This window comes from Trichechus manatus, unplaced genomic scaffold (assembly GCF_000243295.1).
Source record: "Trichechus manatus latirostris isolate Lorelei unplaced genomic scaffold, TriManLat1.0 scaffold00164, whole genome shotgun sequence".
Taxonomy (NCBI): domain Eukaryota; kingdom Metazoa; phylum Chordata; class Mammalia; order Sirenia; family Trichechidae; genus Trichechus; species Trichechus manatus.
The window spans coordinates 2,561,969-2,575,284 of record NW_004444100.1 but is presented as its reverse complement, the minus strand read 5'-3'; the positions used below and the strand labels follow the sequence as shown (position 1 = coordinate 2,575,284).

The following is a 13,316-nucleotide window of genomic DNA, read 5'->3' as shown; positions in this document are numbered from 1 at the left end:
AGGTTGAGAAGGGACAGTGTTGACATGTCGTGGGGTTGTTAACCATTGTCATAAAACAATATGTGTACTAACTGTTTAATGAGAAACTATTTGTTCTATAAACCATCTAAAGTACAAAAAATAAAATAAAATAAATAAAAAATAAAAATTCATTGTGAATACAATCTTCAGGTATTATCACAGCAACACTTTATACATCATTATCACTGTTACACAGTAGCACATACTTACTTGTTCCTCAGCTACAAGCAAAGGATGTGTAGATTCTTCACCTACTGATGGCAGGCGTGCACTTCCTACTGAAGGATGTCTGCTTGAAGGATGAGATGAACCATCTCCAAACGAGGGATATCGAGGATATCCATTAGGTAAGTTCTGAGCAGCAAACCCTGGAGCTAAGAAGTTTTTGTTTATACGTTTAAGGAGAAAGGCAGGATATGGGGGTAGGAGAGAGAACAAGAATCAAATCTGCACTGAGAGAATTAAGGAAGGTGTTTTCAGAAAGACAGCAGAAATTGGGCACAAATAGCCCCTACTCCCTTTTCCCATTCATATCTTAGATAATATTGAGCATTTACTGTTTTCATATTTAAGTTATTAAAAATATTTAGTTACAGCTAACAGTTTTTTTAAATTGACAACCATTACACTTATGTTAGCCAACAGTGATTGCTGGTGTGCTATTCAAAATATGACAATGAAAACGGGCACTTACTTGTAGGTGTTCGAGGTGTTCTGGGGACTTCCAATTCCGTCTGATGATTATTCCTTTCTACAACTGGCTCTTCCACCACGTTTATACTATTATTTTGCATAATCTCTTGCAACATGTTAAATAATTCTTCTGCACGAGCACACTTAAAGGCAAAGATTCCTATAAATATAAACAAGAAGGGGAAAATGGTTACTAAGCCTTCAAAAAAGCAAGAGGCACTTGTCAAAGAATAAACTGCCAAGAAAGCGTTCTGTGCACCAATAGCAAGCCAAAGGGCTTTTTAATAGATACCTGATAAATTAATGATATCCCGGTTTCAAAACATAAAACCCAAAAGAAAGTTCAAAGAATAATTTTTATTTGTCTAAGGGTCCAAAACAAAGCAGACAAAAACAAGGTTGCACACTTACTCTACTCTCCTTTTTAATAGCGGGGGGAGACCAATTCGCCATTATCAAGGTGAGCATTTACCATTTGACAGGCCTCTTATTGGCGCCCTGGTAGTGCAGTGATGAAAGCACTCAGCTACTAACCAAAAGGTCAGCAGTTTGAATCCACCAGCCAGCCCCTGGAAACCCTATGGGGCAGTTCTACTCTGTCTTATAGGGTCGCTATGAGAGGGAATCGACTCTACAGCAACTGGTTTGGGCTTTTTTTTTTGTTTAGGCCCCTTATTAGGTGTTTTACAATGGCTGTTTTGCTTAATTATAACAATTCTGTAAGATACGTATTACCATTCTACTTCTATACAGAAAAATCTGAAGCCCAGCAGAGGTCACGTAATTTGCCCAAGGTCACTCAGGTAGTAGGTAGCAAAGAATTAAACTAGGTTTGTTTGATGCCAGTGTTTAGGTTCTTTCCCCAACATCAAGTTGTAGTGATAAACACATAGAGTTAATTTACCAGGATTACTCATTTACTAAAAGTTGATATACATCAAAATTCTTGACACAGAAAATATGCTTAATAAATGTTTGTTAAATGAATAGTTAACTATATTTATATTTTTTAACAATACACTTATTTGGAGAATTTTTTTTCTTTTAGGAGAAAATAAAAATGTTAAACATTGTTTATAGAATAAGCAAAAGAACAGTACTTTAAATATGAGAATGCTTGGAGAAAAAAATAAAGGCTCTACCTACCTTGTCCAGTTTGACACCTTCGACCACTTTCAAAAGAAAAGAGATTTGAATCATAGCCATAGCGTCGCAGGCAGAGGTAGTGCCATTTTACCGAGTCACGTTTGCGGGTGTATAGAATCAGTTCTGTGTCTGTAAGTTCCATTATGCCAGAACCTAACTCATTCCCATCATCATCCACATTAATAACCTAATAAAGAAGGTTTAATTAGTGCTAATTCTTCAACTTAATAGTCATATCAATATTTCACCAATTCATCAGGAAAATGCATTGCTGCTGACTGGTTCAGTTATTCACTCATTTGTTAGTTCATTCACCAAAGTGCATGTAATGCATGCACTATGTAGCAATGTATTATCTGGTTCATACATGCAAGGAATTTACATTCCCACTGGGGAGTCAAGATATACAAACACAAAAAAAATCAACAGCACAAAACTGTATATGATTAATTGACAAATGAGTGTAATAGAGACTGCAAAGAACTGTAGTTTAAAGTTATTAAAGAAGCCTTCATATAAGAAAGACTTCAGCTGGGCCTCAGGTAGAGTTAAATTTAGATAGGAAGTAAGAGAGGAAAGCTGATGGGTAAGGAGTTATAGGACACACCATGAAGATAAAAGCTAAAGCAGAAACAAAGAAAGTATGCTTCAAAGAAACCCAAATAAGATTGGCACTGAGTTCATATAAGGGTTGGATTTTGTACTGCAGAGCTTCAGAAAATGTCTAAAGACTAAGAATAACAGATAACATTTGTGGTGAACTGAGTGAAGTGCTTTAAATGTATTTTTCTCACTTAATCCCTACAACAATCTAGACTGCAGGTAACACTATTCTCTCCATCATACAAAAATGGAATTTGTGATAATGTAACTTGTCCAAGGTCACAAAACTATGAAATAAGAAGGTTGTGACTTATATTTAGGTTTGTCTGATCCAGTGGCTATAATTCCTAACAGACTGAGGTCAGACTACAAGACACACTACATAGCTGTAGATGGATAAGGAACAGAGCATTTAGTCTATAGATAGCAGAACACCACTGATGTTTTAGTGAACAGTTTAGTGAATAATGTAAGAGGAAGATTAATTTTAAGGCAACTGCAGGAAGGATTACAGGGTGACTGAAGGTAGAGTCTAGTTAAGAGATTATCCAGGCATGAAGTGATCAGGGTCTAGACTAGGAGGTAGTGACAGGACTGAAAAAACACCTTTAAAATGGCATTTTAAAGAAAGTATCAGCACAACTGTGTGGCTAATGGGATATAGAGGACCAAGGGAAAAGTCAAAGAGGATTCCACATTGTTATTAAGAAAATGTCACCAGCATTTGTTAAAACAAGAAGAGGCAGATTGGAAAAAAAGTGTAATAAAAGAACAACACATCCAAGGAGGCAGCGAGAGATACAAATCAACTCGTTTTACTGACCTTAAACTTGTTTCGATGGTTATCTGGGACAGTGTCTTTATCTGGACAGCTACAACAGCTACCCATGGCTTCTTCAGAAGACCATGTGAGCTCTACATAAAAAATTAATTCGGAAACAAATGTTAGATGTAGGATATAAAAATCATAAAACATAAAAAGACTTCAGAAATCATCTAACACATGCCCTGCACTATTCTGATGAGAAATATAAAGTCTAACAAGATACATGGCTTGTGCTAGATTTCCCACAACCAGCTGGTGAATTTTGCTCAGTGACAATGAGAATAAATTTTGTGAGGCAGACTTCACTGAAACTGTAAATTTTCAGCTTAATTTGCAAAGGTCTGCTTATTCTAAAAAGATCTAAAAAACAAAGTAATTTAAGGCCCGATATATAATTCTATTTACACAAAGTCACTCATGGAATTAACCCTTTATGGCTTATCAGGAATTTCATGCCCCTCATAAATTACCAAGTTTAGAGTGCTAGACTTCTGGCGTGGCAGGTATTTTGATTTTAGTTACTCATTGTCATATCCTTTATGTACCCTACAAGACAGGAGCTCACTGGTAAATAACAATCAAACTTGGAATAACACATTAGTAAGAGAGACAACTGAAATGCAAACACTAACATAACACACAGAATACTGCCAAAACTGATAAGAGAATGTCTACTTAATCCTTCTTTTCCACAGCAGGTTAGAGATAAGAGGTTACAGACGACATTAAGTGTTCGGAATGAACACTCAGAATGAATAAGGGAATAATTCAAAACATCATTTACAAACAAGAGAAAAAATTGGAGTGAATGTGACAACATTTGAAAAAAGGGGAGGAAAGGAAGCACAAGAAACTATTAAACATTAAAAACGTAATTCTGATTTAAATCTGTTTAAAATTCTTTAGCAGCTCTTCAATACCTTTAGGATAAAATTCAAAACTCGTCAGTATGACATATAAGGTTCTTCACATCTGGGTCCCTGCTGACAGGTCCATTCTAAACTCTCCCTTCACTGCCTCAAGCCTTACATTAATGCAGTCATACTGAACAATCTGCAGTTTCCCCAGAGCACCTCACTCTCTTACATCCTCCACATGCTGCTCCCCTTTTGCTTCTTTCCTTTCTCAAGACTCAACTCAGAGTGCAATGCCTCAAGGAAGCCTTCCCTGACTTCAGCTGACTAGTTACTATGTATCCCCCAAAGCACCTGGGTTATCCCAGTATCATACATCTATCACACTGCTTACATATTAGAAATTGTGATAGATTGTCTGTTTGCTTACCTGTCTTCCTCTCTCTATTGTGAGCTCCTTCACAGCAGGAATGGATGTTATTCATGCCTGCACTGCTAGTGCCTAACACAATATCTAGCACATAGTGGGTGCTCTAAGCTCTTCGTTAGCTGAATAAACTATACTAAACAAAGGTGAAAAATGTCTGGCAGGTATATGATGAAAAAGTATGCTGTTGTTATTAGCTGCTGTAGAGTCAGCTCCAACTCATGGCAACACCATGTACAACAGAACGAAACACGGCCTGGTTACGCGCTATCTTCACAATTGTTGGCATGCTTAAGTCCACTGTTGTGGCCACAGTGTATTCTGAGTGCCTTCCAATCCAGGGGGCTCATCTTCTAACATTATATCGGACAACATTATGTTGTGATCCACGAGGTTTTCATTGGCTAATTCTCAGAATTAAATAGCCACACCTTTCTTCCTAGTCTGTCATAGTCCGGAAGCTCCACTGACACCTGTCCACTAGGGTGACCCTGATCGTATCTGAAATATGGTGGCATAGCTTCTAACATCATAGCCAAAGCAAGCTACCACAGTATGACAAACTGACAGAGAGTAGTGGCATACTAGTGTATAAACTAGAAGAAATGATAAAATATTAAAGATAAGACTCATGATATTTTGCTCTAACTAATATTCCAGCCAAGGACAGACACAGTCTGTACCTTTGAAGAGCCATGACTCTACATGGAGAGACAGACATAAACAGGTAATTATAGTGCTGGGTGGTGCAAATGGCTAAGCAATCAACTACTAGCTGAAAGGTTTGAAACAAGGCTTAACCAGGGACTGAAGCCCTGCTGAGAATGTATATTTCTAACAAATTTCCTGCTGATAATTTGCATTTCTAACAAGTTTCTCAGAAAGTTATACATAAGAATCACCTAGGGATCTTGTTAAAATGTAGATTCTGATTCTATCTGGGGTAGAAATGCAAATTATCAACGCGGAACTTGTTAGAAATACAAATTCTCGGCAGGGGTTTGAACCAGGACAACCCAGTTCAAAGCCCTGGTTTGAACCCACCCAGAGGCACCTTGAAAGACAGGCCTGGCAATCTACTTCCAAAAGGTCACCGTCTTGAAAACCCTATGGGGCAGTTCTACTTCGCACACATGGGGTCGTCATGAGTTAGAACTGACTCAACAGCAACTAACAACAACAACAAATGATAAACCTTACATTATAAATATGAGCAGCGTACCATGTTCACAGAGAATGGAGCAACTAACTTTCAGTTAGTTTAGTATACTTCATTCAGTCTTAGTCTCTATTTGAGCTGGGACTTCAAAGGTGATCAGAAACAGTGTGATAGGCAAAAATAGAGTCAGGCATTTGAGACAGTACGCGCAAAGGCAAAAGTCACGAAGGTTACAGTGCAATCAGAAAAACTGAGGTGTTCAGTTTGGCTGGCGCACGAGGTAGGCTGTAACAGAAGTGGGAGGCAAACTACACAGCACCTGGAACAACAGCTAGGGATTTGGGATCTGATCTTCCAACCACCTTGAAGCCAGAGAAGTTTCTTAACGGGACGAGTAAACATCTGATTTATCTTCAGGAAAAAATTATAGTGACAATATTAAAGGCATACTACAATAGAGCAAAATTATGGCAAAAGACCAGGTAAAGGCTGTTCACAAGAGAGCTAATACAGATCAGTTGTTCTTAACCTATGGTGCACATTGGACTCATATATGCAAGTTTTTAGAAAGCACAGAAGCCTAGGCTCTGGCCTCCTAAATCACAATCTCAAGGTATGAGGCTGTGTATATTAAAATGGCACCACAAGTCATTCTGTTGTGCAACAAAGGTGAGAATCGCTGACACAGCTGAAAGCTGAAGCCATTAGAGAGGATGAGATGTTTGCTCAGAGAGATCATGAATCTCCAGAATGGAATTTTAAGAAATAACATTGCAGAGGAAGATATAGAGAAAGGGTAGTTTTTCTGAAGAAGTGGTCATCCGGGTCAAATGCTTCAGCAAGGCATTTGAAAGTAAGTCAAAGGATTTGGCAATTACTAGGTAACTGGTGACACGATAGCAACTCTTTCAGTAGAGTGGTTCAGGTGGAAGTCAGACTTTTCAAAACATCTGGCAATGATGAGATGCTTACTAAGATGCCTCCAGAGCACAAAGCTTGACCAAGGTAAATGACGTCACTAAGAAGTAAACAAGAGAAAAGGCCATGTTTGGTAAAGGACATGACAAAAATAATTTTGCAACAACACTAACAATCACCAAAAAATATGTGTGTAGTTACACAAATATGTATACAGGCACATATGTATATGGGTATGAATATGTGGGTACATACGTGTGCACAGATAGATGTATCTATGGGCATATGTACGTGCAGATATGTGTGTGCATGCATGTATATTCATATATAATAAACCACATACGGGACACAGTTAGAGATAACTTTTTAGAGATAACCAAACACCTCACAAAATTGGTTTTCTGGGATGGAAGGCTTAGTACCTAGTCTCGTGGGACAATTCAGCTAATTGGCATAGTACAATTCATAAAGTATATGTTCTATCCCAATGTAGTGAGTAGTGTCTGGGGTCTTAAAAGCTTGCGAGCCATCTAAGATACAACTAATGTCTCTACTTGTCCGGAGCAAAAGAGAAAGAAGGAAACCAAAGAGTCAGACAAGAAAGTAGTCTATAGGACTAAACAATCTTACTCAAACCACAGCGTCATCCACTGTGACCAGAAGAACTAGATGGTGCCAGCTACAGCTACCAAACATTCTGATCAGGACCACAATAAAGGATCCTGACAGAATGGGAGAAAAATGGGTGGAACAGAACTCAAATTTTTAAAAAGTCCAGACTTACTGGACCAGCTGAGACTAGAGGACTCCCCAAGACCATCACCCTGAGATATCCTTTAAAACCTTAAGCTGAAACTATCCCTTGAGGTCACCATCTAGCTAAATAACAGACTGGCTCGTAAAATAAAGAATATCACCTGTGAGTACTGAGCTCCTTTAAAAAATAATTTATATGAGATCAAATGGTCAGAAATTACTCTAAAGCAAAGATGAGAAGGTAAGGGGCTAGGGAAACTAGGGTATTGGAAATGGCAGAACCAGAATGGAATGAGAATGATAACACATTGTGAAAAATGTAACCAATATCACTGAATAATTTGTGTCAAAATTACTGTTAAATGGGGACCTAATTTTCACCTTAAATACAATATTATTTTAAAAAAAAAAAAAAAAAAGATGCCTCCAGTGTTCCCACAGTAGAATCGACATAACTCTGTCACGGCATTTATCATACTCCATTTTAACGTCAAGGCACTGATGGCACAATGGTTAAGCACTCGGCAGGCTAACCAAAAGGTCAGCGGTTTGAACCCACCCAGTGGCTGCAAGGGAGAAAAGACCTGATAACCTGCTCCTGTAAAGATTACAGCCTAGGAAATCCTATGGGGCAGTTCTACTCTGTTGTATAGGGTCACTATGAGTTGGAATCAACTCAACATCACACAACAACAAAACACTGTAATGTTTATCTGTTGGCATCACTGACTTCACTGTGATCTCCCTGAAGACAGGGACTCTGTCTTCTCCAATTTTCAGGGCACTAAGGATACTGCTTGAAATAGCACATGCTCCATAAATGTTTAATAAATGGATGATTTATAAGAGGAGAAGTAGGAGGCAAAAGAATAAATATCAAACATTTAAAAAAAAAAAAAAGCAAAGGGATAACTGACAGAAACATTAAAAAAAAAAAAGTCTTCTTGAAATTGCATATCCATCCTCTCCCAAACCTGCTCATGAACGTAAAAGAGCTAAAAGATTACCGTGGTGTGGCTTGTGCCTCAAAAGATGGTGCCTCAAAGGATTGTTCTTAAACGGTTTCTCAAAAAGAGGAGAGAAATCATTCTTTCACTCACCACCTTCACTGGCTATCTGTTAAGGTAGAATCCCCCATGTTGGCAGGGATAGGATGGTGCTGCAACCTAACTGGGGACTCTAAGATCCATACTGAGTGTCTCAGATCAATTTCAAAATACTTAATGAAAAACCTAACATGCAACACAAATGCCTTGTATGCCATGCCAAGGAGAATGGATTTCATCCTATACTTGACAGAAAGCCACTGAAGTATTTTAAGCAGGAAAGTGACACGGTCAGAATTGCATTTTAAATACACCAGTGTGCAGGACAATTTAAGGGAGGGAAGGATTAGCTCAGATGAAAGGAAACTAGTTAGGGATATTGAAAAATGAAATATGATAAAAATGGTTAAGTGCTCGGTTGCTCACCAAAAGGTTGGCAGTTTGAATCCACCAGCCACTCCATGGGAGAAAATGCCTGGTGATCTCTCCCGTAAAGATTTCAGCCTAGGAAACCCTATGGGGCAGCTCTACTCTGTCCTATAGGGTTGCTATGAGTCAGAATTGACTCAACGGAACACAACAACAAATAGTAGGGATAAAGAAGAAAGGACGAATTAAGAAATATTTAGGAGGAAAAGTCAGGCACTGGCTGGCTACGTATGCAGCAAGGAAGAGGCAGGTTTCTAGACTGGCAGATGAAGGGTGCTGTTTCCATTACCTGAGATAGGAAAAACCCATAGTCTTCAAGTGGAGGTGATGGTGATTAGTTCAGTTTTTGATATGTTAAATTGAGATTCCAGAGAACCACCAAGTGGAGATATGCAATAGACAATTAAGTAGACAAGTATGGGTTTGAGGAAGGAGGTAAAATAGCAGAACACAGGTAGTATTTGATACTATAAAATACGAGATATTGTTCAAGGATAGTATGAAGAGTGGTCTGTGGTTGAAACTCTGGGAAATACAATGTGTTTAGGTATGGGAATAGAGAGAAGCCAGTGAAGAATAAAAACTAAAAATCAGAATAGAAGTAGAAGAGAATAATACAAACTAAGAAAAAACAGCATCAAGAAAGGAGCATACCATCCACAGTGAGTGGTAGAGACAGAAGTAGAACTGCCCTAAGCGAACAGAAGATGAGGAAGTAGCTCCCAGAGAATGGAAACTGCTCTTTTGAGAAGCTGGCTAAGGAAAGAAAGAGTAGAGTGCTAGGATGTGAACAGACATAGGTTTGAAAGAGAATACATAGTTTATTTTATTGTTTTTAGATGACATTGATTTATGCAGGTTTGTAATCAGTAGGTTGGAAGAGGTTAAAAATAATAGGGAAAAATAAAGGAAAGAGAAGGCTAACTGATGGGTCAAGATGGAAGTGGAGACTAGAGAAGATGAATTCCAGGGCCCAGACTGAGAGGTTTGCCCAGAGGAGGAGGAGGAACACCTTGGTTCTCTGATGAGAGGGAAGAAAATTACAATGGTGGAGTGTAGTAGAGAAGCTGAAGTAGATAACATCTATCATCCTAAACTTCCTTTGTGAAATAGATAGAAGACAAGGTTTGCAGCATGAGGGGCTTGAGGAGAATGGCAGTATTATTCACTGAGGAACTACACCCAAGAAAGGTAGCAGGATTGTTAGGTAGGCTACAGAGTAAAGTTATGCTGTTTTGCCAGCTGTGCTCAGCAGCCCAAAGGACAGACAGTTGAACTGACCCAAGGTCAGAGGGTAAGAGGGCAAGGAAATTAAAGGATGTTAATGATACCAGGATTTAAAGTGATGGATCATAAGGTTAGGAAAGAAGTAAAGAAAAAAGAGGGCTGACAGAATAAGAGAAAAAGAGGCAAAAAGGAACAGAAGCCTTTGTTAAGGTTAGAGAATAGGCTTAGTGTAAGTGAGGGATTGAAACAGCTGGAACGATGGGCAGTTGTGGTCAATCTTCCAACTCGTGGAGGGAAACTTTTGTTAATGTGGAGTTTTCATCCTACATCTCTGACTCCTCCTCCTGAACCAAACTCCTAGGCAAGGGGAAAGGTGATACTAGATATTTTGCATTTCTGACCACCAGAATATTTCAGGACCACATCTGAGTTATGTGAGAAATAACAATATGCATTAACACCGTAAACACTTATGATAAAACCTTAAGATGGTACTCAGCATACACTCCTCCAAGTTTATAACTCAGCAAAGCACAAATAGTCTTATTATGCTCCCTCAAGAGGGCAACATACAAAAGTACCCAGGGCACATTCAAGAACAAAAGGTAGCTTCTGTGTGGGAAGATCAGTATTCCAACAAGTTTGCTTAATATTTTAAATTAATAAATACTGCCTTTGTTTAATTAAAGTAATTTGCCCTTATTCTTTGGGGAGCAGGACAAGTCAGTGATCAAAATGACTGCATTTAAGAAAACATTATTAAATTCTCTAGTATAAAAAAAAATACTTTGTGGACTTACTGATTTTTTTTCCTTAAAGGTAAAGTTCAACTCACCTAGATCTGGCCATTAATATTCTTAGCCTCTGCTGCAGCATCAGGAGTTTAATCATACTTCAAAATACCATGTCTTATTTACTTGCTGACTTAACCTAGAAAGAGTAGAGAAAAAGTCAGCAACTTCTCATTTCTCTTAAAATAGTTCCTTATATATGTCTAGCAGCAAAAGTCCAAAACATGATTTAACATTATTTACTATAAGAAGATATACTTTTAAAATTAACATGACAAGTACATGTTACCATTAACATGGCCTTTTGGAAAGAAAAAATAAAAATGCAATAGTCTAAGTTCCATAATGCTTGGATATCAGGACCTCTAGAAGCCACTGATTCTGGCTTCTCCACTACTGCTGTGACACTGGACAACTCACCTCTCTATATTATCTCCTCAGCTGTAAAATGAGGGGTTAGATTAAACCCCTCCAAGTGGTTTCCAGCTCTAATACTCCATTTTAACCAGTAGCAGGCTAATTCCCCATCCCTAGTCACCTTTCCTAAACCTCACTGTCAGTCCTCTCTAAGAGCTGACTATCTTCAGAATCCACCCTCTGTATCTTCCTATTCCATGAGACCCCCCCAGAAGCCATTCAGAGCAGTCAATCAGAAAACAGGTGGTTATGGACAAGAATGTCACCGAGCCACAGGATAGCGATAAACTACACTCTGGAGTTAGAAGAGTTAGAAGAGTTACAAGAGATTGTGATATATTTTTTTAAAATTTCCAGTCAATTAACTCACTCTCTACAACACAGAAAAAATCAGAATCACTCAGATACGGGCACTAACATTTACATACTGAATATCTACACTATATCAGGCATTATGTTAGGGGTTTTGTGAAATCTCATTTTAATCTACATATTAACCAGAGTTAATAAATATGATATTCAAAATGAGCATTTCCAAAACCAGGTACCCCACACACAATCACAAGTTTCAACCCTGGACTTCAAATATCCTATATATAAAATCATATTGTCAGCAGGTATTTGCTTATGCCCCTCATAAACTGCCTCTCTGCCCCTCAGTGCCTCTTCCTTACCAACCCTTTCTTTTCTCCAGAAGCTTAAACATACATCATGCTTTTTTCTCTGGCTTATAAAACTGCCCAGAGCTGAGCTAATTCTACCCTAAAGCTTTTACCTTATATGAATACATATTCTCTTTGTTCACCTCTCTCTTCTAAGAATATTTAGCCAATTAACTTAGGAAAATCTCTCTTCTCTTTCTTCATTCTACTTATTAAGCATCCCCAACCCAATATGACTTTAATAGTAAATAAGATAAACAGAATTGAAAGTAATCTGTCTATAAATCTATATTAAAGAAAAGTCTTACATATTGAAATGAAGTTAAACATAGTAAAGAATCAGTGTACCAACCTATAAACTTCTTGAAAATAGTAAAAAGCCCCCATTAGAATTTTTGGAAAATTTTTTTATTCTATCCCACCTTCAGACCTCCTTTTGAGAATCAATATTTATTTGGTTTGTTTTAATTATTTTTATTATAAGCAAAAGCATTGTGGCGTTTTTGCTCGATTTTACTGTTTTTCGGTGCAAATATCCAGCGTGTCAGTTGTATTAAGGATTAAAAGACTTTTTTGTTTCAATTAAAAGGATACATCCTTAAAAAAAAAAAATCTGAGTTCCAAATGACTGACATACCAAAGCACTCCTGGAACAAACACAACCCAATAATGGACTGTGAGTGTCCTATCTTTGATTTTGAAACACAGATGCCTCAGATACTCTCTCTGATTTCCTAACCACTGCTGGAACACTAAGAACTGAAAGGCAACTGGGACATAGTAAGAGGAAAGGGGTAGTTATAGCCACTAACTATATGGAGCTAAAATTTAAATTTAATATAAAATAGGTATACAACAGCATCAGTTATGATTCTATACTCAAAAAGAACACCATGATTTTAGAAGTAAAATTATCAAATAGAAAGAAATTTTCATAAAAAGAAAATTATCAAGAGGCTAAAAGTTATACTAAATACTGTCTACTACACCCAATTTTTCTAAAGCAAACTGATTTTAAAGCCCCTTCTGTATGCCAGGGATCCATTTCATTTGAATTATCCCATTTAATCCATGCGGTCACTTTATGAGGTAGATACTACCATTGTTTCTGTGTTCCAAACGTAGAAACCAGGGCTTAAAGAGGTTAGGTAGCTTTCTCATGGTCAACGGCTGATATGGGACAGAACCAGAATTAAATCAAGATCTGACTCAAAAGACTAAGCTCTTAGTAATTAATACATGTAAAAAACTTAAAAAAGCACCTACCATATAGAAAGCACTCGGTAAGTGCTATTAATAACAGTAATTCATTATAAAACAATGCTGTATGCCTTTGGCAGT

At 37.7% G+C, this 13,316-nt stretch overlaps 1 protein-coding gene across 9 annotated transcripts in view; it reads right to left on the bottom strand.

The window, feature by feature from the left end:
- Positions 1-13,316, bottom strand: part of FRS2 (fibroblast growth factor receptor substrate 2) — a 143,657-nt gene that overhangs the window by 16,565 nt on the left and 113,776 nt on the right. For 6 of the 9 annotated variants that reach the window (XM_023740812.1, XM_023740811.1, XM_023740810.1 and 3 more), the window contains 5 exons: positions 10,941-11,035; positions 3,287-3,378; positions 1,861-2,047; positions 716-874; positions 232-395 (listed from right to left, as the gene is read on the bottom strand). In XM_023740812.1, the coding sequence (XP_023596580.1) occupies positions 232-395; positions 716-874; positions 1,861-2,047; positions 3,287-3,352 (576 nt within the window). In that variant the 5' untranslated portion in view covers positions 3,353-3,378; positions 10,941-11,035. Of the gene's footprint in view, positions 1-231; positions 396-715; positions 875-1,860; positions 2,048-3,286; positions 4,136-6,607; positions 6,748-10,940; positions 11,036-13,316 lie in introns of those variants that run through there. The other 3 variants (XM_023740813.1, XM_023740817.1, XM_012558405.2) reach the window with 3 other exon arrangements.